The following is a 26815-nucleotide window of genomic DNA, read 5'->3' on the forward strand; positions in this document are numbered from 1 at the left end:
GTTAACAAAAAATATAACATTATACATTTTTTAATCTTCTTCAGACAGCAATTAAGTCAAAGCTGAGCTTTGTCCACTTGTTAACCCAATATATTATAATAGATCTATATATATATACATTACATTTTAAATGGGAAGAAATGTGGCTGAAAATGTTTGCTTGTACGTGATGCTACATCTTTGCCGCTAGGTGCAGTGCAACATAAAGATAAAAATAAGGATATAAAAATTTAAAATCTTAATTTTGCATTTCCTTTAACATTCTCGCATTGCACACACACACACACACACACACACACACACGGTACATTTAATTGATTATATTGGTGTGCAAATTTTATTGTTTAGATTTTATTTTATATTTTTATTTATGCCGCAATATGTGGATTTTTTTCCATGTGTGTGTGTGTGTGTGTGTGTGTGTGTGTGTGTGTGTGTGTGTGTGTGTGTGTTTACCACCCATAGACTGTAAAATTGATATTTAAAAACCTTTAGCAGATGAACGGAAGTTTAGACGACAGACCGGAAATGTGCACCAATGTTATTATTCCTACCGCCCTTGTGATGAGCAAGCTAACATATACATTTCTGATTTCCACCAACACTCATGGTAAGATGCCTTAAACATTTCCCATATATACATAAATAGATAAATTAAAACGATACGTTTTGTTAATTTGCACCATAATAGATGTAAAGCCTAAAAAGGGCTATTAGCTTCTTGTATTAGCTAGTAGCAGAATTAGCAACATCAAGATAGTGTAATGATTAATGTGTCATAGATACATATGTACAAGTTGTCAATAAACCTTCACGGGAAATTATAGTTTTGTAATACACAAGCTGACATGGTAAAGTACCTTGGCAGGGTGATCAATATGATTTTGTTGTCATTTATTTCATTAAGTTAACGTTACCACAAATTGTATATAACGTTAATACAGTCGTGTGAAATGTAGATTTAATTAGGATAAATAAAATGGTGAGTTAATTAATAAATACAAAAGCATAGTGCATTTCAGATGTCTTTAGAGTTTGCAGGTATTTAGACTGTTTTCTTTGTTCATAATGTCTAATTTTGTAAACCTGCAGATACCGTTTTTGCTGCTGTGAAGGGTTAGGTAAAGATGGATGCATTGGATCACATGTTAACAGACCCACTGGAGTCTGGAATGGACCAGGATGGTCGTGTGATGGAAGAGTGCATGTTGGGAAACTGTAGAGTTCGGGTTCCTGAAGATTTGCTGGAGGATGTGAGTTATCAGCCAACGTTTCAGTGATAGTTCCACCATTTACATGCAATTTTGAAAACATGAGAGTAAAACCTGAACCATCTCTTTATCTTGTGGGCATGTGTGTCTATGTGAGAGCAGCCAGAGATTTTCTTTTCGGTGATGAGTGAGAGCACATGGACAGATGTTCTCACAGATGCTCAACGGACACATCTTCGTCAACTCCTGCCTCAGTTCTCCGAGAATAACAACTCAGAGCAGAACAGCATCATCAGCGACCTTTTCAACGATCAGAATTTCTTCTTCGGAAACCCCTTGCACATTGCCCAGAAGCTCTTCAGAGGTTATCTTTCTTCCCTTTTATTTTCAATCCTAGTATTTTTCATTTATAAAATAAAACTTCATGCATATTAGTTTGTTTATCTCTCCGTAGATGGTTACTTTAACCCAGAGGTTGTCAAGTACAGACAACTTTGTGCCAAACCACAGAAAAAAAGGCACATCTACTCCCTTCAACAGTACTACCACAAATTACTCAAGCAGATCCTGGTCTCCAGAAAGGTACAGTTAATCACAGAAGAGCTAATTTAGTCTCTGTTACATGATCAATGTTTATATACACTGCCATTCAAAAGTTTGAAGTCAGTAAGTTTTTTTTTAAAGGAAATTAATTTATTTTATTTAACAGGGATGCATTAAATTGATCAAAAGTGACAGTAAAGAAATTTATAATGTTACAAAAGATTTCTATTTCATATACATGCTGTTACATTTTTCCTCTGTATATTAAGCAGCACAACTGTTTTCAACATTGATATTAATCTGAAACGTTTTGTGAGCATTAAATCAAAATATTATAATGATTTCTGAAGGATCATGTGACACTGAAGACTGGAGTAATGACTGCTTAATAAATCAGCTTTTCTATGACAGAAAAAAATATATATTTTAAAATATATTAAAATATAAAACAGTTATTTTAAATTGTATTCATATTTCACAATATTGCTGTTTTACTGTATTTTTGATCAAATAAAAGCAGCGTTGGTGAGCACAAGATACTTTTTTTAAAAACAATGAAAAATAGTACCCCAAAATTTTGAACGGTAGTGTAAACAATGCAGTTTCTTGAAAGTTCAATGCTAGATTTGTACTTGCACCCAGGGGTGCCGCTATAAATTTTGGGCCCTATGAAAGAATATGAGGTTGGGCCCCCTACCGCACCCATTACGTTAATAAAATCAATCTCTGGGGCCCCCAAAAGTGCCTGGGCCCTTAGAATCGTCCTAACTTCCCCCCCCTTAGCGGCCCCCCTGCTTGCACCATATAGAAAACTAGCACAACTGAAGTCATGTGATCCCCGAATGGTCGACACAGACCTGACACAGGTAGTTGCGGAAGATATCGAATAGTTGGTGCAACCTCTGCTGTATCTCTATGCAACGTACTAATGTGCTTTTCTCTTGTAATGTAGGATTTGCTGGATTTGGCTGTCCGCAGTGGACCCGAGCTTGCGGTAAAACGGCGGTACCCTGTCCCTTCTCATAAGGAGATGCTGGAGCAGAGGGTGAGACGTCGAGTGGCTCACATACTGAAGGATGTGAAAACAGAGTGTGGGGACAGTAATGTGTCATCTGATGAAGATGGTGGGTGTGATGCAGTGTGTGAACTTTTTCAGCACCATTGTGTGTTCATGTAATGATGATTAATATGATGGTTTTATGTTCATGTAAACAGATACAGCCTCTTGGTTGCCTGTTCCTCCGTCGCCCTCCTCCCCAACTCCAACCGTCTCTCTCAGGGTCCTACCCAGCCTTTCTACTCAGGACATGAAAACCAGAGGTCAGTTAAAGCTGTTTTAAAGCTCCCCAGAAATGAAGATATGAGAAACTAAAGCTGATTTTCCATGTAGACAAGCCTGAGCTGGGCGAGAAGGAACTAAGAACCATGCTGCAAAGACACAGAGAAAAAAGAAAACGTCAGCCAGTAAGTTGCCTGAAGGGGTCATTTATTGTTTTTATTGTCCCTTTTCTGTGGTCCAGTTATAATGTTAGTAATGTTTTGTTTCTTATAATATTTTATCTCTCTGGCTCTAAACGGTTAAATTCTGTCCCCTGCTGTACCTTTAAGAAACTTGTGATGTCACCATGTTTCAAAAGTGCAGAACATGCCATTTCTGCAGCTAAGTTACAATAAAGGGTAATTTTTAAATGGGACGATTTAGATATACTGCATGACTTAAAGACTTAAAGATACAGCATGGTTTTTATATTATATCAAGCTCTTTTTTTCAAATGGTGAGAGAAGACTGGATTCTTTTATATGAACTTTTTTTCAAGCATATGTGAAGTTACGTTGTGAAAAAGTAAAAATAAATAGTGAAAAGGAGATTAACTAACTTCGGCATCAATCTTAATAAAAAAAGATAAAAAAACCAAACAAGTAATACATAAGTACAACACTATACTGAGTAGGAAAAAAAATGCATTAATGATTTTACATAGAATTATTTACACATTTATATCATACATTTTTCACAGTATAAGTTGGGTCTTTATACGTGAAAATATATAGCTGCCTTTTCAATTTTAGAATGTGGGTTCCGACCTGCACGAGGATGATCATATATTATGTGTCCGGGACATCTAAAAGATTGAAAGCCGTTGCACTAGAAGACAAGATTGGTATGAGTAATGATTTTATTAATTGATGTCATTTTTAGGATCACCCTGACCTTATGATCTCCGACCTCCATCTTGGTGATATCATGTCACGAGTCAACATCGGCAGAAAAGGATCCGTTACAAGTGAGAATAATAAGCTCAGTTTATTCTCTTCAATATAAGATGCGTGAATTGCAGCAGGTGTGAATCTATGTCTGTTTTGGCCTGTAGCCGTCTTTGACCTGGCCATACCTAAGAAGAAGATAAAGGAGGAGAGGAAGAAGAAAAAGATGCGCCCTATTAAAATGGAATCGGAGGAGGTCTGTGATGTTCCGATGTCGGCAGCTTCCATGAACTCCGGCCTTAATGATACCCCCACAGTTCCTACACAATCCGTTAAAGAAGAGTAGGTCTTTGTTCTGTACATAAAATACTTTGTCCAAAACGACCAGCATTTAAATACCTTGCACTTTTCTGTTTCGTTTGTACCAAAGGCCTATAGACGAGTCCCAGACAAGCCCTGACAGAGTGGAAGAGATAGCAATGAGCTTTTTTCATTTGCTTGAGGACATCCTCAGACTGGAAAGTCTAGCAACATCCTCTGCGGTACATACAGCACCTATAAATACATACAGTATTGGTCAAAAGTTTGGACACATTTACTAAATCTTTATTATTACAATTTTCCCCATTTTAAATATTAGTCATTAAAAACTGTTTGCATATAAAAAATATGCAGTTTGCAGTATGATATTTAGTATGAAGAAAATTATTATTTTTTTTAGCAAGGATTCATTACATTGATCAGATATGAAAGTGAAGACAGGCATATATTAGAATTATTTCTGAAGGATCATGTGACAGTGAAGACTGGAGTAATGACTGCTGAAAATTCAGCTATAATCACAGGAATAAATTATATTTTAAGATATATTAAAATAGAAAAGTTTTTTAATGATGATATTTCACAATATTTCTGTTATACTGCTTAATCAAATGAATGCAGCCTTGGTGAGCCTTGAAAGAAGAGATTTCTTTCAAAACCAATATAAAAAAAATCTTACCGTCCCTAACTTCTGAAGGGTTGTGTATGTGGTATGGGAATTATGCAGTGAAACAATTAAAAATCAAAACTATATTATATATTAGATTCACCAAGCTTCGGATATGCACAATCTTCTACATGAGGTGCATCCTGGGAAGCTCTCAAACAGTACTGAAGCACTTTCCATGTTTCCATTCTTACTACTTCGTCGAGCTCATCCATTTAAAAATCTTTAGATTTTAAAACTGTAGTATAGTTTAAAAATAAGTGAACACATAGGAATAATTTACATTTGTCTGCGTACCTAATTTCAGCATTTCCTTTAGGTCAAAAGGTCTTGTGATATACATGCAGTCAGGAGTTTCCAATCTTTGCTGCAACATGAGATGGCAGAAATAACTGAAGCTTGCATGAATAGCTGAAGGGTGTTTAATAGTAATTCACTGTCTTCCTCTTATGGTTGCTCTCAGTTGGAGGAAAAAGTCCAACAGTGGCAGTCATCTCCGGCCAGCGCACTCAACCCCTGGTTCTCTATGGCCCCCTGCTGGTCAGAGTTGGTTGTACCTGCTCTACAGTTTCTCACTGGAGAGAGCAAAGGTATGCCTGAATATTTTTATGAAAAATTCATGCAGCTATTAATTCATGATTTATACATTCAATGTTGATATTTGGGTTTATGCTTCATATCTCTCTTTCCAGCTGGTGTGATGGTTCTGCCTACTGGCTTCATACCTTTTGTGGAATTCAAGGAACTCTCCCAGCAATGGAAATGGATATGTACGATGATTCCCCCCACCCCCCCCCATTTTCCTCTACTTGTGTATTTTTTTAGATGGAAATATAGGCTCTTCAATTATGAAAGATTACATATAATGTTTGGGTTGGTAAGGTAAAAACAAAATGTCACATGATCCTTCAGAAATAGTTTTAAAATGCAGATGCAGTGCTCAAGAAACATTTCTTAATATTATCAATGTTGAAACTGCTTAATATTTTTGTGGAAATAATTTTTTCAGGATTCTTTGATGAATAGAAAGTTCAACACTTTTGATTAATGATGCTTTATGCTTTATGCTTAAAGTTTACCCAAAAATGAAAATGTTGTCATCAATTATTCACCCTCAAGTTGTTCCAAACATGTATGAGTTTCTTTCTTCTGTTGAACACAAAAGAAGATATTAAAAAAAAATTGTTAACCAGACATTTGACAGAACCCATTGACTTCCATGGTATTTTTTTTTCCTACTATGGAAGTCAGTGGCTACCATCAACTGCCTGGTTACCAACATTTTTTTTAATATCTTCTTTTGTGTTCAACAGAAGAAAGAAACTCATACATGTTTGGAACAACTTGAGGGTGAATAATTGATGACAACATTTTCATTTTTGGGTGAACTATCCCTTTAATAAAAGTAATAATGCCTTACTGAGCCCTCCAAACTTTTAAACGATAGTGTAAACTACAATTCTCTTTAAAAAAAACAAAATTATTAGAATATTAGTTTTGTAAAGACCGCCATTTAAGCCGCCAGTTGTGTGCATTTCTTCACACTGATCTGTGCAGGTCCGAGTCAAGATGGAGACAAAGATCTAAGTGCCCTGTGCCAGTTATGGCTGGAGTCTAAGGATCATGTGATCGTCAAGGTAGTAAACGTCTTTCATGCTTTTCCATGATGATGTAAGGGCACACTCTCTAAATCCTGGTTCTATGTTTGTTTTACAGCAGGAGGGTGAGGAAGCTGCAGAACTCACTCCTCCAACACCCAGAGTGTGAGTTTGACAGTGGATTGCAGTGTGTTTACTTAACACAAGCATCAAACAACAATTCCTTTGTCTTTTTTTAGTTGAGACCGATGCACACATGCTTGTCATTTCATGCGTTTTTTTTTCTCCTCATTAGGTGGACTGACTATGTGGTGAGGCCTAGTACAGGAGAGGAAAGGCATGTTTTTCAAGAGCAGGTTAGTGCCTGGGTCACACCTACCCTGAGGAGGTGTCCTGCCAACACATACTTTTTACATTGTTGCTCTGCTTATGGAATGTAGTCGGTTATTTTTCTTTTTGTCATTGAAATATTTGTGTGTATTAGGAGCAGCAACGTTATGATCAGCCACATAAAGCCTTTACTTACCGAATGCATGGCTTTGAATCTGTGGTGGGACCAGTCAAGGGAGTTTTTGACAAGGAGACGTCGCTCAATAAAGCACGAGAGCATTCTTTGCTGCGCTCCGACCGACCGGCCTATGTCACCATACTATCTCTTGGTAACCACTGGATGCTCTTTCATTTGCAGTTCTGTTAGGGATGTTACATAGTTTAGTAAATGAGAGCCTGGTTTTCTTCACCATTTCTGGTGTCAGTTCACCCAAAAAAGAATTTGGATAATTTCAAGGTGACTGTTCCTATTCCCTGTTTTCATCAACACAGTGAGAGATGCTGCTGCCAGGCTTCCTAACGGAGAAGGTACCAGAGCTGAGATTTGTGAGTTACTGAAGGACTCCCAGTTCCTAGCCCCCGATGTCACCAGTGCTCAGGTCAGACACGTGTTTCATGCTGTCGTGTTTATCGTTATAACACATTAGTCACTGTTACACTCACACATTTTGTCCATTTTTAGGTGAACACTGTGGTGAGTGGTGCCCTCGACCGCCTGCACTATGAGAAAGACCCTTGTGTGAAATACGACATCGGCCGCAAGCTGTGGATCTACCTCCACAGGGATCGGAGCCAGGAGGAGTTTGGTAAGCAGCCCTGTGACCCTTGCAGTTATGCATGTGCATTACATAAAAAAGTCAAAAGGTTTCATTGCCACAGGCAAAATGTGGGACAGTATGTGTGTGTACTTATGAATGGCAGACAAGTAGAACAGGTTTAGTACTCAGAGAATAGCAGGTCGTGTCGGGTTTCCAGATTCTTCTGCTATTGGCAAATATGAACCTGCAAATTCAGATAAAACCAAAACAGTGTAATATCAGTATTAATAATGTACAAAAAAAAAATTTTTTTTTTTTTACTTAAAAACATAAACTTAAAAATGTGTTGTTTTTTACATGTTGCCTTGGCAGCTAACTGAAATAAAGTTAAAACAAAATTATTTATCTAATATTTATATTTTATTATATTTCAGCTTAGTTCAATTACTTAGTTAAATTTATAATTTGTTTTAGTTTACAAATGAGAACACTGCATCAATCAAGGATATTGTCATAGAGTTGGCCATTTCTCTCTTAACAGTCCCCAGCGGAGAGATATAACCCTGCACACCAGATGCTTCCAGACCTTTTCCAGATTCACGAATAACTATGCAAATAAAGCTTTCAAGTGAAATGCTGGCTGTAATAATTAAAAAAATAATAAACAGATCCAGACACTAACTGTAATCATCTTTCTTGAATCAGAGCGAATACACCAGGCCCAGGCCGCAGCTGCTAAAGCCAAGAAAGCTCTGCAGCAGAAGCCCAAACCAGCACCAAAACCTGTATGTGCTTCCACACTCACTTATGTAATTGTCGACACTCAAATGTAAAGCATCACTGTTGGTCCATGCTGATTTGCATAACCTGTTGCATACGTTTATGTTTTTGTGTATGTTTGTGTGTACTGTAGAAGGCAGGTGGTAAGGAGCCAGGCAGTAAGAATGGTGCTGCAGAGGCTGGCCAGAGCTCAGGCAGTGAAGGAGTAGCCATTGCATCCACCAGCTTGTCTCAAACTCCTTCCACCCCCACACCGAGCACCCCTGGAACCCCTAAATCGCCCCTCCCTCCCACAGCAGCTACTCTAACCAAAGTATGCGCCCCAGAACCCGTCAAAACCAATCCCAGGTCAGTGGTTGGTAAACAAAATTCTGTTATGTGTAGTTCAGCAAAAAATGTTGTATGTCTTTGCGGAACTCGTATGACGTATTCCGTGGAAGACAATTCCAAATAATGTTTATGCCACTGAGATTCTTAGAATCTTTTCTTTTCTGTTGAAGTCATTCAGGTTTGGAACAGCATGACAGTGAGGAAATGACAGAGTTGTCAATTTTGGTTTAACTGTTACAAAATACTTTTCTACTTTGTCGAAACCATAACATTGGTCCAACATGGGGCTCAGCAGTGCTTCGGGTGAACTGATTTCGAGTCCTGGCTCGTGATCTCTTTCCTCCTATCACTTCCTATCTCTCTTCATTTGTACTATCGAAAAAAGGCAAAAAGCCCCAAAATATAATGTACTTTTTTTCTTTGACTAAAGTTGCTGTCACATTTAGCATTGTTCTGCAAGTTTTCGTGTGCAAAATCCAGTCATTTCAATTGGAATCCACACAATCTGTAATTTTGTGTGAGGGCGAAAGATTTTCTCATGCAGGTTTTGCAACAGGTTCAAGTTGGTCATGTGGATTCATCACGTTGACCAACAGAAAGCTGCCTGGTTTGAAAGTGACTTCTGTGTGAGCTGTGCTTTATGCATTGCTTCACTATTGACAAAAGAAAATTGACCTTTTTACCTGTGAAATTTGGCTGGAATTTTGCTAATGTGATCACACCTTAATGCAAAACAAGGCTGATATTCAGCTGTATCATCAATCACATGCTATATTCTTTATCATTTGGCTTTCATGATCACAATTTCACTTTTTTCCCCCGCAGTGTCCTGTTGGTGTCTCCTCCCTCCATGTCTCAGTTAGGAACGTTGCTGTCTGCGAGTCAGCCAGGTCCACAGGTTTCCCAGCAGGCCTCCCCACAGCCTGCCACTCGGGTAGTGGCACACTCGGCTGCCACTGGCTCTCTGCCTCAGGTGCGAGTGGTCACTACACAGCCCGGTCTTCCGACGTCCTCTGCAAGCCAGGCGGCCACATTAGTGCACCAGAGCCCTCACCACATCAGGGTGCCGGTCACCGTGGCGCATGGAAAGAACATCACGCAGGTGCACTACAGCATCTCCAGCAATAATGTTTATGTGTTCAGTGTAAGACAATGGGTCCAACACAATCCAGTCAAATGCATGGGTCACATTCTTGTTTGTCTTTCTTTGAACAGGCAGTGGTGACTCTACCACTAAGAAACCAGTCTGCAGGAAGTCCCATTCAGGTGCAGGCTTCACGGGGTCAGGCCAGTCTTACTGTTCCAGGTCTTGCATCTGGTGTCACAGTAACCAAACCTCAGACGAGCTCCCCCGCCAGCCCGGCACACAAACCAACATCACCTGCTGTATTGCAGGGTGTCAGCAGCCAGAATATCATCAAACAGGTACAAACCCACTCAGAATGCATTAGACTCTGTTTACACCTAATATAAGGTGAGGATGTTGAGACAAATAAACATTATCATGAACAATGATATACACCCATTACATGCCCTAGAGGTGTTTCGGCAGAGCACATTCAGTGGCATTGTAAGCCTATTAGGCTCTTCAATGTGCAATAACTAATAACTTGAGTCTGATGTCTGTTTTATATTTATTTATTTATTCTTATATTTTTTACCTATGTTCTTAGTATTATTAAAATAGGGGTTGTAAGCTTTAGTTAATTTTGCTTGTGTATTTGTTTTTAGTATTATCATTATAGGGTATAGCATGTTTCAGTTAATATATTATAGGGTATAAAATGCTTTAGTGAAAGTTGTGTTTTATGATTGTAGTTAGGTAGATAGATTGATGTTGTCTGTGTGCGAGGACTGTGGTTGCTGCTATTGTATCAAATCTAATTTCCTGAGAAGGATTAATAAAGTATCCATCTATCTAAACTGAGGATGCACAATATATCAGTATATTGTTTATTGGCCGTTGTAAATGTTTTTTTTTATATATATATCTTATCAGATGTTGGATATCTACATCATAATTTCCCTTATTTTTACATTTAGATTACATTTGCTGTCCTTTTAATGTTAATTTAAAGTTAATCATTAAAAACACTAATAACCTTTTTTATACTGTACATTATAATGTTGTGATGCCTAAATTCACTTTGAATTCACTCAGCATTTAAAATTTTATTTAGTAAAAATACGACAGATTTCAATATTATTCATTTCCAGGATTGCTTGCTTGCTTTAAAAAATTTTTTATAAAAAAAAACATGTTCTGGAACTGCAAATACCAATACATGTTTGGTACCAATTTTGTAACAAAAATAATATTAATGTTTTTATTTTATTTTACAAATATATCTTGGTCATTGTACATTTTCCTTGTACAATGGAAAAACAATACAATTAAAAATAAATAAATAAATAAATAGACATTTATCAGTTATTGGCCGTAACATAAAAATAATTACTGTTTATATTATTAGCTAGAATGTATCAGTGCATCCCTAATTAAAACACAGTATGACAAACCGAGTATATTGTCTGTTCTATTTCCCTGTCAAATCTCACTCACTTTTGTTTTAACCAGGTTGCGATCACTGGTCAGTTAGGTGTAAAGACCCAGAGTGGGGCCGGGATCCCTCTCACCGCCACTAACCTACGCATTCAGGGGAAGGATGTGCTCCGCTTGCCCCCCTCCTCAATTACGACTGACGCCAAAGGTCAGACGGTACTTCGCATCACTCCGGACATGATGGCCACCCTTACTAAATCTCCAATGGCCACTGTCAAACTCACCCCAGAAATGCTGAGCAGTGCCACAAGCTCAGGCAGCAAGAGCATCTCTGCCACGCTACATGTGTCTCCATCCCAGCCTTCACCCCCTACCTCGATCACCACTGCATCCACAACAACTGAGAACTTGGCTGCCAAAGTGCCTACCACGGGCACCGCCACCCTAGTAAAGGTTCACCCTGAGCTGAAGGCCGCCTGTGACACGGCCATCCGCCTCATGCCGGCACTGGCCGTCACTATGACTGACCCCAAGGCCCGTACATTCTCAACCGTCACCTCGTCTGACTCTAAAGCAGGAACCACTATTCGAATAGTGCCAAACCTTGGTGTGATTCCTCAGAAACACGGTCAGACTGTCTCAATTAGCACAACCACCACAAGTTCAAAGCCTGTCACGGTATCATCGGGGGCGGCAACTGTTGCCATAGCCACCAGTGGAGTGGGAGGGGCCAAAAGTGTGACACTGAGCCCTGCAACCACAGGCTCTACGCTTTCTCTGGGCACTGCTGCCGCCACAGTCAGACAGGTGCCAGTTACTGCTACCGTAGTAGCCACACAAGCTGTAAGTTTATCTTTTAGGATGAGATTCTGTTCATCAGGACCTTTTAAAACCAGTGATAACTAAACAAAATAACATGTAACTTACTAGGGGTTCTGACAAAATGTTAATATAATATAAAAAAAAATACTTAATTCATTTGAATTTATTTTTAAAATCAGGTTGAATGAATGATTCAATGATTCACACATAAAGACTTGACTTGTTTCATTACTGGATGAATCAGCGTTTTTGAACAAATTTCTTGAATAATTCAACGACAAATAAAATTTACAGTTTAATGTCACTTGTCGCCACCTACTGGCGTAATGATGTAATTGTAATCGCTAAAGAAAAAGACAGACTACAAACTTTTATAGCGTAGTGTGCATTGCAAAATGAACCAAAACCTACTTAATGTAAAAGCTGTTAAAAAAAAAAGTGGTTATGCTGATTTCTAGTAGAACGTTTTTTGACCAAATTGCTCGTATCCTTTCCTTTGTAGAAAATGCAATCCCATAATGCATTGCGACAAGCTTAGAGGATAAAAATCCAAGATGTTTAAAAAACAAAAAAAACAAATGTTGATTATAAATATACTTTATTGAATTGATCATGAAAAGTATTAATAAAAAACCGGTTACATCTAATAAAGAGTACAAATATGTAAGGCTTATTAGAATAGCACATCATTAGTGTTGCAAGTCTTGGGGTTTCAATTAGGATGCTTCCTATCAATTCAGTAGACAGGGCTTTGGAGCAGAGCCACTGTTTGTTATGCATAATTGCCTGTTATTATGACGTTTGAAACTCTAATCTTTGCTCTTTTCAGGGGAAGCTTCCCACGAGGATCACGGTGCCTCTATCTGTCCTCAGCCAACCTTTGAAAAATAAGAGTGTGGTCACTACTCCCATACTTAAAGGGAACATAAGCACCAAGTGAGCATTCTGTTTCATCATCTAATATTACTATAGTAAACAAACAGGCTAGACAAACTGATACGGAACTATCAGTAGTTCCCTATCAGGTTTTTAAGGTCCCAATCAATCTTGATTTTCTTCTGTTTTTAGTATCAGCAATCTGGGGAGGAACATTATCTTGACTACCATGCCGGCAGGCACCAAGTTGATTGCTGGGAATAAGCCAGTCAGCTTTGTGACTGCTCAACAACTGCAGCAGCTACAGCAGCAGGGACAGGCCACACAGGTTGACTCATCTTGACTCCCAAACAAACTAAAACTGGTCTTACAAGCCAAACCATGCATGTGTGTTAACTGTAATCAAGTGTGTTTCTCTTCCCAAGGTTCGAATCCAGACCGTACCGGCTCAGCAGCTACAGCGCACAGCCGCCAGCTCTCCGAAATCCACAGTGTCTACGGTGGTGGTCTCTACTGCACCCTCGCCAAAAACAAACCCAGACCCTCAATGAGACATACCACAGCTCTAGCCTCTATAAGAGAACATCATAAAGATTCATAGACCTCGAAACAAAAAGAGCATGTGCCCAAAGTTTTGCTCAACTTTCCCATGAAAGTTGCATATGGGCAAAGCGGTGTCGTATTCTAAGCACTGGTCTTGTCCTGACTCAGCTTTTTCTGTCATTTTGTTTCGATTTTTGCAAGTTGAAAAGGAGGTATGATTTGGATTCTGATATAATATCGGTGTGAACTGGGAAGCAACTGCGCATGGCTTGTATCAGCCTTTCTCTAGATGATGTTGACATGTACACAGAGGCAACTTTGTTTATTTGTGCTTTTTATATCTTAAGTTCTCCTAAAGAAATGTAATTTAACAAGTACTGTTGATATTCAGTAGCCACTGTTTGTATTGTGATAAATAAATGATTGTGCTACACAAATCAAAACAGCTGTTACCTTCATTCAACCGGACGCCGTTGTCTACTAAAATCTAGGGATTAACCTTGAACTTGAATTGTGTATATGTAAAACAAATAATTTGCCTGCTTTTTGCCACTTCATTTCCATGATGTGGCAAGTAACATGAATCAAGCTGACCATGCAGTGCAAGTGACAAACAATTATATGCTTGTATATTCCTCATTTGAATTTCATGATAAAACTTTTTAATGTGCATACATCTATTATAGGTTTTTAGGAGTGAATGTGATTCATGCATGCGTTTGATATACTAAAAGAATATCTGTTTTTCCTCTGTGGTTTGTCAGAAATCCTTCTGACACCTGTGATAACCACATTATTTACATGTCCCTTTTTAATGAGATATTTTCGGCATGAGCACATGAAAATCTTTTGCAGATAAATTATGCAAACATAAATTCATACAATCCTATTGGAAGACAAGCAGAGAAAAAGGCAAAAATATTGAATTCAGTGCATTCAATCTTAGTAGTCATCACAGGCTCCAACTACTCTTCATCTGATTCCTGGAGCAAAGCCTTCTGGGAGCAAGAGTCTGAGGCAGGACACTTTCTGAGCCCCATCTCCATGTCGCCTATCTGCCTTCCATCACACCATTTTGAAGACCTGGAAAGATCATGGGCACAATGTAAGTAAAATAAAGACAGTGGAAATGTTTTTGTTCGTCCAAAATGACAGTGCCCACTCACCAAAAAACTCCACAGTAGCAGATGCCTACAATCAACAGAGCCACAGCGTAATGCCAGCAGAAGCACATGGTGATGAACATGATGTTGTCGTGCTTTTCCAGATTCCAAGGTGATCCACTCAGAGGATACAGCACAAACCCGATCTGAAACATAACGAATAGTTTATATTGTAATTTAGATTTTTCCCAGAATCATATGAAGTGGTTCATTTTCTTCACCTATGAGTTTGAGATGTTGTCTTTACCTGATAGAACCATGTTCCTTGTAGGATGGCCACACTGGACCTGAAAAATTCCAGCAATGTGTTATCTCGCTTAAACACCTCCAACATCGTGCTGGCGGATCCACCAAACACGGCAATCAGAAGCAGAGAGTGAATGTGCTGGTCCAGAGGTTCACGATTGTGGACATGGAAATAGAAAAGGAAACCTGGAAGAGAAACGCCATGACATTTCAGCAGGTCCTACGGTGGGATATCACTGCATATTTACTTAACTCATTTTGCGTGATACCTTCCACAAAGAGAGCCATGGAAAGGGAGAGACGGTCAAGACCAACTGGCACATGGCGAGAAGTCATACTGAGAACGTCTGCGATGCCAGAGATGCCGAAGAACAAGTACATGGTGCTGTGCTGCCAATTCATCAGCTTCACCCAGCCATCCTGTTGATACAGATGTGCATGAGGACCATCAGGCACAAACTGCTCTGCCATGATCCCTGGGGAGAGATTTTAGTGTAAAACACCAGAATTTTTTGTAAACGGTAAAAAAAAATTAAAAAAAATTATGGAGGAGAGCAGCTTCGACAGTCTGCTAAACTTCTCCTTTAATGTAACACAAAAGAAAGTAAATCTTTTTTTTTTTTTTTTACTATTCCTTTAAGTAAAGACATGCTGTATATGTTCATTTTAAGAGTACAGTGTAAAAAATTATCATGATTTTAATGATGAAAGACTGTTAAATGGTTAACAGTAATTTCCTTACTTTATTCGTGAATAACTGTAATATATTTAACCTTACATTTATTGTAATTTTACAGTAAAATGCTGTTAAATTTACAGCTTTGGAAGTGAAAAAGGTGTCATTGTATCATTTACATTGACATTCCCAGAATTCCCTGCATTACACTTCACATTTTCACATTTTTATATTCACAAATAACCATTTCTTTTTATTTATGTACATTAGTGTTTTATGTTTAATCTATTGTTGTTAAATTAATGTTTATTAAATTACTTTAGTGTCATTTGGGTTTAGTATTTGTGTGAATGACACTGTGCACCTTCTATATATTAGTATTTACCTTCTCAGCTTTTGGAAAAGCTATTGTGATGAGCTTTGATTCATCATGTGACTGTTTTTGGTCAACCTGTTTGTGGTGGTTGTCAGTGTATTGCAATGGCACAAAAGTACTTTAATAGGTTGGTATAATATTATTTAATGAAATACAGTTTTTTACTGTAAATTTATGTTAAATCTGTAAAACCTAAAATGTTGCTACTGTATTTTTTATAGTAAATGTCTGGCAAGGTTAAACAGCTGCCAATTTTTTACCACAAATATCACAACTTCAAGTTGTACAGAGTATGTTACTAGTAACTACAATTGTAACTCACCAACAAATGCAAAAAAGATCTTTAGAGCTCCTTCAATTAAGTCTATGCGGTTGAAGAGTACAGTGTGCTTTTGTCTATCTCTGTCTCCACGTTGCCTCTCTGTTTTCCTCCGTATCTGTCGGAAAGGGTACTTAATCGACCACCACAGGCCAAACAGCAGGAAGAATGTACCAGGTAGTGCATGTCCCTTGAAGTTGGCCATTCTGCCCTTTGAACAAAAACAAAACAATGTGAACTATGAATAAATATATTAAGGCAAAAATACCAGTTCCAGTGTCAACTACTGTGTGTGTGTGTGTGTGTGTGTGTGTGTGTGTGTGTGTGTGTGTCGGTCTGTCTGTCTGCCTGTCTGTGTCTGTCTGTGTGTGTGTGTGTGTGTGTGTGTGTGTGTGTGTGTGTGTGTGTGTGTGTGTGTGTGTGTCTGTCTGTCTGTCTGTCTGTCTGTCTGTGTGTGTGTGTGTGTGTGTGTGTGTGTGTGTGTGTGTGTGTGTGTGTGTGTGTGTGTGTGTGTGTGTGTGTGCCTGTGTCTGTCTGTGTGTGTCTGTGTGTGTGTGTGTGTGTGTGTGTGTGTGTGTGTGTGTACAAAAATAGGATCCAGAAAAATACTGTTGTTTAAAGCTGGCTTTGAGTCGTTGTGTCATGCACACCAAAGTTCACTATGATACGCTTTTATAGCTTATAGACAGTTAGGTCCTCCCTGATAATCATTAACTAAAGAAATAAATATGTAGATATGATTTTTTTTATTGATAAGAATGTATGGTTATGATGCTCATATCTTAGAAAATATTATCATCTGGTTACCTGTTGGGATCCAGGGAGTTTTTCCTTGCTTTTAGTGTTTAGCCCAAAATGGCTGAACACAAATAAGCTTTTGATTGTCTTAACCACAAATTATTGGTCATGAATTATAGCAAAATTTTAACAAATATACTACTTAAAAGCCATTTCTCAGAAAAAAACATCAAAGACAGAATATGGGAAGTTGTGTGTGAAGTTGTACGGTAATGCTCCAGAGTGGTGTCTTCTAAAATCTGCTGAGAAATATAATAATAAATGCATGTAGCGCATGCTAGCACAGTGAACCATAGAGGAAGAGTTTCATTGTGTGGGGAGCCTTTTTAGTTGCTGGTATTGGTGAACTTCACTGTAAAATGTCATTTAATGCTTTGGAATACAGACGAATATTGCAGAAAGGCGTGCTTCCTACAAATGAAAAGATTTTATCTAAAGAGGAATGATCAAAATATGATAAGACCGGTAAATATTTTGCCGGTTTAGGCTCGGCCCTTTAAAAAAAAAAAAGTTTGCTCATGAGTATACTGTCAGTGAGATGAAATCAAGTTTTTCTCGGTAGGCAAGTAGCACTTTTATTCACTTGCGTGCGTGTGGGAGAGTTTATTGTCTTACAAATCAAGTTGACTTTTGTCTCTCCTTGGTAACCACAGTATTGGATAAAATATACAATGGTTAGTTATTGTTACTGTTTAAAATGTGCCACTTAGTTTAAACCCTGTGCACTTAAAAACCCTGTAATTAAAGACATTTAAAAAAAAATCTCTTGCTTGTTTCAAGGAGATTTGTAATTTATGATGATGTTACAATATAATTCGGTAACACTTTACAAAAGGTCTCATTTGTTAACATTAGTTTATTAACTAATATGAACTAACAATGTAAAGACTAGTGTTCATTCTTAGTTCATGTTAACAAAAGTAGTTAACTAATGAAACATTGTAAAATGTTACAAAAAGTGTTAGCCTATAAGAAAAAAGTCGCCTAGAGACAAATTAATAATTTGAGATTGTGCTGTATTAGTATTCATGTAGTCCATAAAATAAATCATTATTCTCTGGTATACGATTTTTATTATTATTATTTTTATTTTTATTTTTATTGTGTAGGCTACCGAAAATTGAAGAGTTGAAAGTGTTAGCTTGTTTGTGTACTCTACCTGAACGCTGGCCTGTGTTGTCACGGCGGGGTGCCCAGTGCTCCTGTGCGGATCTTGTGATGGGAATATCCTAGTTACATGTACCTGTCTGCAAAAAGCGCACCTGCTCACCTGCCTTACGTAATAAAATATGACCACGCCCCTCCTGCGCTTGACTGACAGCAACGGGCCACTCTAGTAAAGATGACCCCGCCCATCTGCTCCTGCAGTGCCAACCGAGACTTTTTTATAAGGTGGTGCTTTCAGATTTATTAATTACAACTTAATTTTATTTAATTATTGGCTTTTATATACTGTCATATAGTTTAATAGGCAGTACTTTTTAATTAAGATAATTATAGAATTTGTAAAATACATAAGTTTTAAGGGATAGTTCACACAAAATAGTAAAATGAATTAATTAATAATAAAAAAAAAAAAAGCGAGAAAGAAATCTATTTAGGTATGCAAGTATTGATTATTTTGTCCAGGGAATGTATTGTAAGTTAATGTATAAACCGTTCACGGAAGCTGCCACACAAAGACATACAACAAACAAAGCTTAAGCTGAATGAACTTTGCTCTTTCTTCTTTTATTTGCTGTTCTGCGACTAAGCAACCTCACCAAACACTTACAGCAGCTGTTTGGGGGAATGAAGATTGACAGATATTTGAAAACTGTAGCGCCACCATGAGGAAAAAATTATATATCAATGAAGTCTAAATTATAATGTAAACAGTGACCTGGATAAATGAATATTCCAAAACATATAGAATCCTGAAATATCGGAGTTCTTGAAGCCTACGACATATAGGGAGATCGAGAGAGTAGCCTATTCACACTTGTTAACATTTAAGTGACATTTAGGGAATCAGCGAAAAATATCTAGGGAATATCCTAATACAATAAACCTAGTGGATTCAAATTAAACACTACAGAATTTCACAAAAAATCTTTTTCTCTCTGAAGGGGTTTTCTGAGGACGGTAAGGGGGCCACCAGGGGGTCTTCTTTTGCATGGTTCTCACAGTAAGCCATCAGCTCAGCTGCTGCTTTAGATACCTGTGCCAAGAGAGACAAGACAACACTACACATCCAGGAATAACATCCCATAATCTGATTTTCTTTTTAAATAGCTTTTGCAATTAAATCTAACCAAACTCTTTTGGCATGTGTCTTACCATCATCCTGTCAATATTAACCTCCAGTTTCAATTGTTCCACTGTTTTTCGTGCATCTGCAATCTTGGCCATGTTATTAGACATTCTGCACTCCTGTAGACACCAAATTAACCCTGCAGGAATATAGCAAAACAAACCCCAGGTGAGTCCAGCTAAATGCATCTGGTGGATAACAGCTTAACTCCAGTTCTACAGATGTCTGATGTTTTAGTTCCCGAAACAGACCGTGCTATTGGCTCCTCTAGGCTATTAAAGACATCTCTGTTACAGAGTTGCAGTAATTGTTTTGCTGGGTCTCAGCTGGTTGTGTTTTGGATGAGGCTCAGTGGGAGAGAGGAGTGCAGATATCCTCCAGAGAGCACAAATAATCTGCTCACTTATTAATATAGTCACTTGACACGTTCACACTATCATTCTTCTTAATTTACTGTTAGCTTAAAAACCTAAAAAATACGTTTCCGTTGTTTTCAGATGTTCTTTTGAAGGAACGGTTTATTAGTTTTGCCAAAACAAATTTTTTTCATGGATTGAACACAATGGAAATCATTGTGATTTGAAGTGCCATCTGAAATTTTCTTCTAGAATGATCATTTTTATCAAGCTCATATATTTAGGTTCAGTAATTTCACTTAAATGCCAATGAAAAGTATCTATTCATTGTCATTTAAGTGAAATTACTGAACTTAAATATACGAGCTTGATAAAAATGATCATTCTAGAAGAAAATTTAGAGGCTTTTGCATCTGAACTCTTCATATGTAAATCTTACAATGCAATATAAATGTGGTATAACCATTCGTCATATTATATACAGTTTCAGTGCATACTATTGCTAATACAAATCTTCAAGTACTTTGCAGATAATTAAAAGAAATAAATCCACCCTTTTAAAAAAAGAAATTCACAGCATGCTGCTTATATATTCAAATGGCTTACCACAGTTTATCCAAATTTATCCGTGATGCCGGTCGAAGAAACGTCTTGTTATCGTTGATTGTTTGTTGTACACATTACGACCTGCAGGACTGAATGAAGAGATAGTAAGGAATGGAGGGATGGGAAAGGCTGCCTCCTCTCATAATTAGCTTTTATTCCTCCCCCATATTGGGCTGAAGAGGCAAGTCACAGGCATCATGGGGTGTGACCTTCAGCTGAATATCTCAGTCATGCATAATAGTGTATGAGTGATACCTGCCTGCCAACACAATGAGCTGCACTGAGCAACAGACAGATAAATCATCAATAAATTATTGGTCAGAAGAAAATAATGAATGCAAGATGTTTTCAATAAAATATAAAAATGTTTATTATTTGTACTATAGTACACCGTTAAAATAAATTGTTGTTGTTCTTGCTGATTAAAATTTTAAGTTTAGTCAACTTATATATATCCAATTTGTCACTTAGTACAACTTCACATTTCAAGTTGACTAAACTTAAAATTTTAAGGCAGCACGAACACTCACTTTTTTTTAAGTTGAAACAACTTCTTTTTTTTTTGGGGGGGGGTTCCATGCCCTCCTATAACAAAAGTTTACAATCTGTGAGGATCAGAGACTATTACAGTTTTTCTTGATTGCTAACACACTATTACTGATTCAGTTGGCCCAATTTCCCAAACCATCCATTCAGTTCTCGAAATAACACATTTCACACTGCAAGTTCCAATTTTCTCAATGTTTTCTGCAAAACTCTACACAAATGTCCTCATTTTGCACAGGTTTAACCCTGTTCTCATTCAGAAAACACAAATACACAGTTACCTCAAGTGTCATGAACTCAAATAGCACACATTTATCCATGTGTAAACATTAAGTAGATAAACCGATGACACACCACTCAGAATCTCAGGATAATATAATTTGGGCCACAGGAAAATAAATCCTAATGGTTTGAAGACAAAGAGGAAGAGAAGGGGGAAAGGAAAATTAAGGGGACAGGGTCAAAGGACATTTGTTCCTGATAAAATACAAAGCTATAGTTGACCAAGTTCTTGAGCATGCATGGGAAGTTGGCCTACAGGCTCATATCTATAGGGTTTTTACAGTGCACACTTTAGATGGGAGACTTTCACTATTCTATGTAAATACTGTAGCACTGTAGCCATGTACTTCTTACATTTGGTATTTTTGCATAACAGAGAGACAACTGCCTGGAGTGAGGGAAAGTCATGTCACAAGATAAAAAAAAACGTTATACTATAGTATGGCAAATACGATCACCAATACTGTAATGCAATTTGGCCAAGGATGCTGAATTACTTATTTATTTATTTTTATTGTACTGACAGTATACTGTATTGTATTGGATACCAAGTTTATATTCAATTCTTTGGTATTTCAACTTTTCTTTTACAGTGCTCTTTATAGAAGTGTACTGAAAATAAACTTTTCTTAAAGCATACTGTTGAATTTCACTGTGTCTGCACGTTGTATACTGTAATAAACATTACGTAATGATTCCTGATTGCCAAAAAGAGCTTTTTGTAACAGTGTTCTGAACTGATCTCACTAGTGCTCTCTAGGCAGTGGAGTAGTCTTTGTATTTGTTGGGTTTCGTGTGTCATCTGAGGCCAAAGTTTGATTCTGTCAAAAGAGAATATGTTTTTGACAATTTTTTTTTAATTTGAAGCGGAAGTTTGAGGTTTGTACAAGCTGATGTGTAGGTTTTATTCAAATTATTATTTTTTTTATTTATTTATTATTATTATTATTATTATTATTATTATTATTTATTTATTTATTTATTATTATTATTTTATTTTTTTTAATTTTTGTGAAAATAAATATTGCGCACCAGATAAGGACAGTGACTCCAGCAGAGAAACTGAAGCGGTGGTTAAGTGTTTCAGTTCTCATCATTATTACCTGAGAAAGGATTGGTTGTTGAGCTCACTGCAGGTGGCTCAAAGCTCCTCTCTAGGGCTTTAATGTCAACTGGCTCATTAGCAGCTGTTTTCAGACATGATTTATTGATCTACAAGTATAGTGCAGATGTGAGAAATGTAGTTAAATCCAACCTTGAATTATGGGTGGGTGGGGGGGCATTTTCATATACAGTAGGATACAACAACATAGTGTCCTATATGAAAACATTATGTAATCTGACGTGTCTTTCATGAACGACTCAGTGGATTTTCTTCCCTTTGCACCATTCATTACAGAACTGTGCAGTATAATGGTTTTGATATTTACATGCTTTTGAAAATGTTCACAAAGCGGTTTATTGACGTGAAACCAGTAATAAAAAAAAATCATAAAATTGAATTATGCTTCAATTTCACATTTCAAGCACTGATTTTGTTAACTTATTTGACTTACAACTAAAAGGTTAAGTTTCAAACCTTGACTGTAACTTGGCAATACTTTCAAAACCATTGCTTCGTTACATTTAAAACAATAAAAATAATCATGCACCAAGTCTTGAATGTTTCTGCATCACGTTCTTGCAGAGATTCCCTGCAGTAACATGGTGTTTAATTCACATGCAGGCATTGAGCAGATTTACAATGAGCAGAATGTATTTTGTGTCTGAAAACAGAGTGTTACAGCTGTTCTTTTGTGTCATTGACATTATATGTTAATGTCTTTTAGGTCTCTGTCTTCGGCCTTGCTTCACATCTAACACGTGCAGTAGTATCCAGAGATGTCATCGTTCCAGTTTCCAAACAGGCCTTGCTTCATTTCCTTAAGGTGATACACGATTCCAGCAGAAAACTTCTTCTTGTTTCCTTGCTTCTTGGTTTTAGACCACACTGTCAGGGAGCATCCTCGGCCCACCACCAAAGAGGAAATACGGTCGTTCCAAACCCATGGCATGATGGGGGTGTCTTCATCAGGATAAACATCAAGGAAACTGCCAGTACAGCTGTCAGCATAGTAGTAGCTGCTGTCTTCGAACATCTGGGCGCAGAGTTTGCTTCCATAATCATCTTTCAGAGTGGCTGGGTCAGGACACTCTGCATTGAGCCCCTCGAAGCACAGAGCAGCCAGGAGAAGAGCGATGACCACCTTCATGTTTTCAGCGTGTTGAGCAAAAGGAGATCTTTTGCCCTGACCTATATACATGGAGCTTCTCCATGCGAATGACGTGCGTGAGAAACATCAGGGTTTCCAACAGACTCCGTGAAGGTTGCAGCTGCAGCATTTACACAAAGTTCTTTGCAATTCTGTGAAATGTGACCCTGCATCACAAAACCAGTCACAAGGGTCAATTTTTTGAAATTGAGATTTATACATCATATGAAAGCTGAATAAATAAACTTTCCATTGATGTATGGTTTGTTAGGATAGGACAATATTTGGCCTAAAAATATTTAAATATTTGAAAATGTGAAAATCTGAGGGTGCAAAAAAATCAAAACATTGAGAAAATCGCCTTTAAAGTTGTCCATTTATGTTTGCGATGGTGCTGCATTCACTCACAAAAATGAATAAATAAATGTTTTATATATTTACGGTAGGAAATGTACAAAATATCTTCATGGAACATGATCTTAACCTAATATTCTAATGATTTTTGGCATAAAAAAAAAATCGATAATTTTGACCCATACAATGTATTGTTGGCTATTGCCACAAAATATACCCGTGTGACATGTGACTGGTTTTGTGATCCAGGGTCACAAATGTGTTCTTAGAAATGTTTATAGTCCTTTTAGATCATTTTCGTGAACTGAAAATGCCAGCAATTTTAACAAAAACAAACATCACAGATATTTACAACCAACCAGCCATAGTGTCTTTAAGCCAATAACCGAATCAAAATGTAGAATATAAGTGGGGGAAATGTTAATCTCTTAGAACATTTGGAATTTTCAATAGTTTGTAAAATTTACTGATAAATCTTCAACAATAAAAGTTAAGCATTTCATTCATATCAAGATCGTGACATTTGGGTGTGGCTTAACTTTTGCATAAATTATCGTTATATCTGATCTTGATAATGAGATTACACATGAGAACACTATTACATAACTTTGACTGAAAAGCAATTTGGATATTGTTGGTGCTCTAATGATTTTAAAAGATTTAGTTCAAATCTCTGGTCCCAATGCACTGCCCAAATTAAAAGTATTGTGTCGATTATGGCTCCATTATGTGTCAGTATTATACTCCTGGAAAAAAAAAAGAAAGAAAAAAGGACCAAACCCAAAATGTCTAAACATTAGGCTTTTGATTGTCTTAAGCACAAATTATTGGGCAAGAAATCAGCAAAAATGTAAGCAAATGCACTACTTAAGCCATTGCTGTCTCTGAAAAACATCAGAAAAGTAATTGTGCAATTCTTGATCTTTTCCTGAATTGTGATTAAAATGGTTGTGACCAATTGTAGACCACTAAATATTTTGACATTTTTGGCTAGGCCCCTTTGTTTGTTTTTTTGCCCAGAAGTGTAGACTAATGTCACATTTAATATAATCAATAAAGAGAAAAAATTAACAAACTGTATGTGTCTACATGTGTCCACAGAGATTAGGACACAACAATATGAAAAAATGATGTCTGACGTGTCTTTCATGAACGACTCAGTGGATTTTCTTCCCTTTGCACCATTCATTACAGAATAGTGCAGTATAATGGTTTTGATATTTACATGCTTTTGAAAATGTTCACAAAGCGGTCTATTGACGTGAAACCAGTAATAAAAAAAATTCATAAAATTGAAATTATGCTTCAATTTCACATTTCAAGCACTGATTTTGTTAACTTATTTGACTTACAACTAAAAGGTTAAGTTTCAAAACTTGGCAATACTTTCAAAACCATTGCTTCGTTACATTTAAAACAATAAAAATAATCATGCACCAAGTCTTGAATGTTTCTGCATCACGTTCTTGCAGAGATTCCCTGCAGTAACATGGTGTTTAATTCACATGCAGGCATTGAGCAGATTTACAATGAGCAGAATGTATATTGTGTCTGAAAACAGAGTGTTACAGCTGTTCTTTTGTGTCATTGACATTATATGTTAATGTCTTTTAGGTCTCTGTCTTCGGCCTTGCTTCACATCTAACACGTGCAGTAGTATCCAGAGATGTCATCGTTCCAGTTTCCAAACAGGCCTTGCTTCATTTCCTTAAGGTGATACGCGATTCCAGCAGAAAACTTCTTCTTGTTTCCTCGCTTCTTGGTTTTAGACCACACTGTCAGGGAGCAGCCTCGGCCCACCACCAAAGAGGAAATACGGTTTTCCCAAACCCATGGCATGATGGGGGTGTCTTCATCAGGATAAACATCAAGGAAACTGCCAGTACAGCTGTCATCATAGTAGTAGCTGCTGTCTTCGAACATCTGGGCGCAGAGTTTGCTTCCATAATCATCTTTCAGAGTGGCTGGGTCAGGACACTCTGCATTGAGCCCCTCGAAGCACAGAGCAGCCAGGAGAAGAGCGATGACCACCTTCATGTTTTCAGCGTGTTGAGCAAAAGGAGATCTTTTGCCCTGACCTATATACATGGAGCTTCTCCATACGAATGATGTGCGTGAGAAACATCAGGGTTTCCAACAGACTCCGTGAAGGTTACAGCTGCAGCATTCACACAAAGTTCTTTACAATTCTGTGATGTGTTCTTAGAAATGTTTATGGTCCTTTTAGATCATTTCCGTGAACTGAAAATGCATGCAATTTTAACAAAAACAAACATCACAGATATTCACAACCAACCAGCCATAGTGTCTTTAAGTCAATAACCGAATCAAAATTTACAATATAAGTGGGGGAAATGTTCATCTCTTAGAACATTTGGAATTTTCAATAGTTTGTCAAATTTACTGATAAATCTTCAACAATAAAAGTAAAGCATTTCATTCATATCAAGATCGTGACATTTGGGTGTATGGCATAAATGATCATTATATCTGAGCTTGATAATGAGATTACACATGAGAACACTATTACATAACTGAAAAGCAATTTGGATATTGTTGGTGCTCTAATGATTTTAAAAGATTTAGTTCAAATCTCTGGTCCCAATGCACTGCCCAAATTAAAAGTATTGTGTCGATTATGGCTCCATCATGTGTCAGTATAATACTACTGGAAAAAAGAAAGAAAAGAAAAAAAGGACCAAACCCAAAATGTCTAAACATTAGGCTTTTGATTGTCTTAAGCACAAATGTAAGCAAATGCACTACTTAAGCCATTGCTGTCTCTGAAAAACATCAGAAAAGTAATTGTGCAATTCTTGATCTTTTCCTGAATTGTGATTAAAATGGTTGAGACATTTTTTTTTTGCCCAGAAGTGTAGACTAATGTCACATTTAATATTATCAATAAAGAGAAAAAATTAACAAACTATATGTGTCTACATGACGATTCTGAAAACTGTTCTCTTATCTCAATACATGTATTTTATTCTAAATTCTAGTCTCCTGACAAGTGTTTCTTCACTTGGTGGTACACAATGCCAGGGGAAAACTTTTTCGATCC

General features: G+C 37.3%; 5 protein-coding genes across 6 annotated transcripts; 1 reads left to right on the forward strand and 4 right to left on the reverse strand.

Moving 5' to 3' along the window:
* Positions 1-512: 512 nt before the first annotated feature.
* On the forward strand, positions 513-13926 carry nfrkb (nuclear factor related to kappaB binding protein). Its single transcript, XM_084388117.1, has 26 exons — positions 513-610; positions 1093-1253; positions 1374-1575; positions 1666-1793; positions 2707-2878; positions 2970-3074; positions 3145-3218; positions 3955-4039; positions 4127-4301; positions 4390-4501; positions 5411-5537; positions 5640-5717; positions 6505-6584; positions 6664-6710; positions 6841-6901; positions 7030-7204; positions 7368-7474; positions 7558-7681; positions 8339-8418; positions 8547-8761; positions 9569-9845; positions 9959-10168; positions 11322-12089; positions 12898-13004; positions 13137-13272; positions 13370-13926. Exons 2-26 carry the CDS (start codon positions 1128-1130, stop codon positions 13493-13495), a joined length of 3897 nt encoding a protein of 1298 aa, XP_084244243.1. The 5' UTR covers positions 513-610; positions 1093-1127; the 3' UTR covers positions 13496-13926.
* On the reverse strand, positions 13684-18310 carry tmem45b (transmembrane protein 45B). Of its 2 annotated transcripts, none has more exons than XM_084388155.1 (6): positions 18225-18310; positions 16271-16478; positions 15166-15372; positions 14898-15082; positions 14654-14796; positions 13684-14570 (listed from the first exon to the last, which is right to left on the reverse strand). In XM_084388155.1, the coding sequence occupies exons 2-6, from the start codon at positions 16470-16472 to the stop codon at positions 14453-14455; spliced, it is 855 nt and encodes a 284-aa protein (XP_084244281.1). In that variant the 5' UTR covers positions 16473-16478; positions 18225-18310; the 3' UTR covers positions 13684-14452. The 2 variants fall into 2 exon arrangements, with proteins under 2 accessions (XP_084244281.1, XP_084244282.1); XM_084388156.1 differs by having other exon boundaries at positions 13920-14570; positions 16271-16473.
* Positions 18311-19039: 729 nt separating this feature from the next.
* gng8 (guanine nucleotide binding protein (G protein), gamma 8) lies at positions 19040-20428 on the reverse strand. The gene is made up of 3 exons (XM_084388184.1): positions 20321-20428; positions 19385-19497; positions 19040-19265 (listed from the first exon to the last, which is right to left on the reverse strand). The coding sequence occupies exons 2-3, from the start codon at positions 19466-19468 to the stop codon at positions 19137-19139; spliced, it is 213 nt and encodes a 70-aa protein (XP_084244310.1). The 5' UTR covers positions 19469-19497; positions 20321-20428; the 3' UTR covers positions 19040-19136.
* A 2383-nt stretch (positions 20429-22811) lies between these two features.
* Positions 22812-23428, reverse strand: LOC311277760 (syncollin-like). Its single transcript, XM_084388182.1, has one exon. The coding sequence runs from the start codon at positions 23398-23400 to the stop codon at positions 23005-23007; it is 396 nt and encodes a 131-aa protein (XP_084244308.1). The 5' UTR covers positions 23401-23428; the 3' UTR covers positions 22812-23004.
* A 1774-nt stretch (positions 23429-25202) lies between these two features.
* LOC311277757 (syncollin-like) lies at positions 25203-25829 on the reverse strand. Its single transcript, XM_084388179.1, has one exon. It carries the CDS (start codon positions 25789-25791, stop codon positions 25396-25398), a length of 396 nt encoding a protein of 131 aa, XP_084244305.1. The 5' UTR covers positions 25792-25829; the 3' UTR covers positions 25203-25395.
* Positions 25830-26815: the final 986 nt, after the last annotated feature.

This window comes from Rutilus rutilus (assembly GCF_951802725.1).
Source record: "Rutilus rutilus genome assembly, chromosome: 18".
NCBI lineage: Eukaryota > Metazoa > Chordata > Actinopteri > Cypriniformes > Leuciscidae > Rutilus > Rutilus rutilus.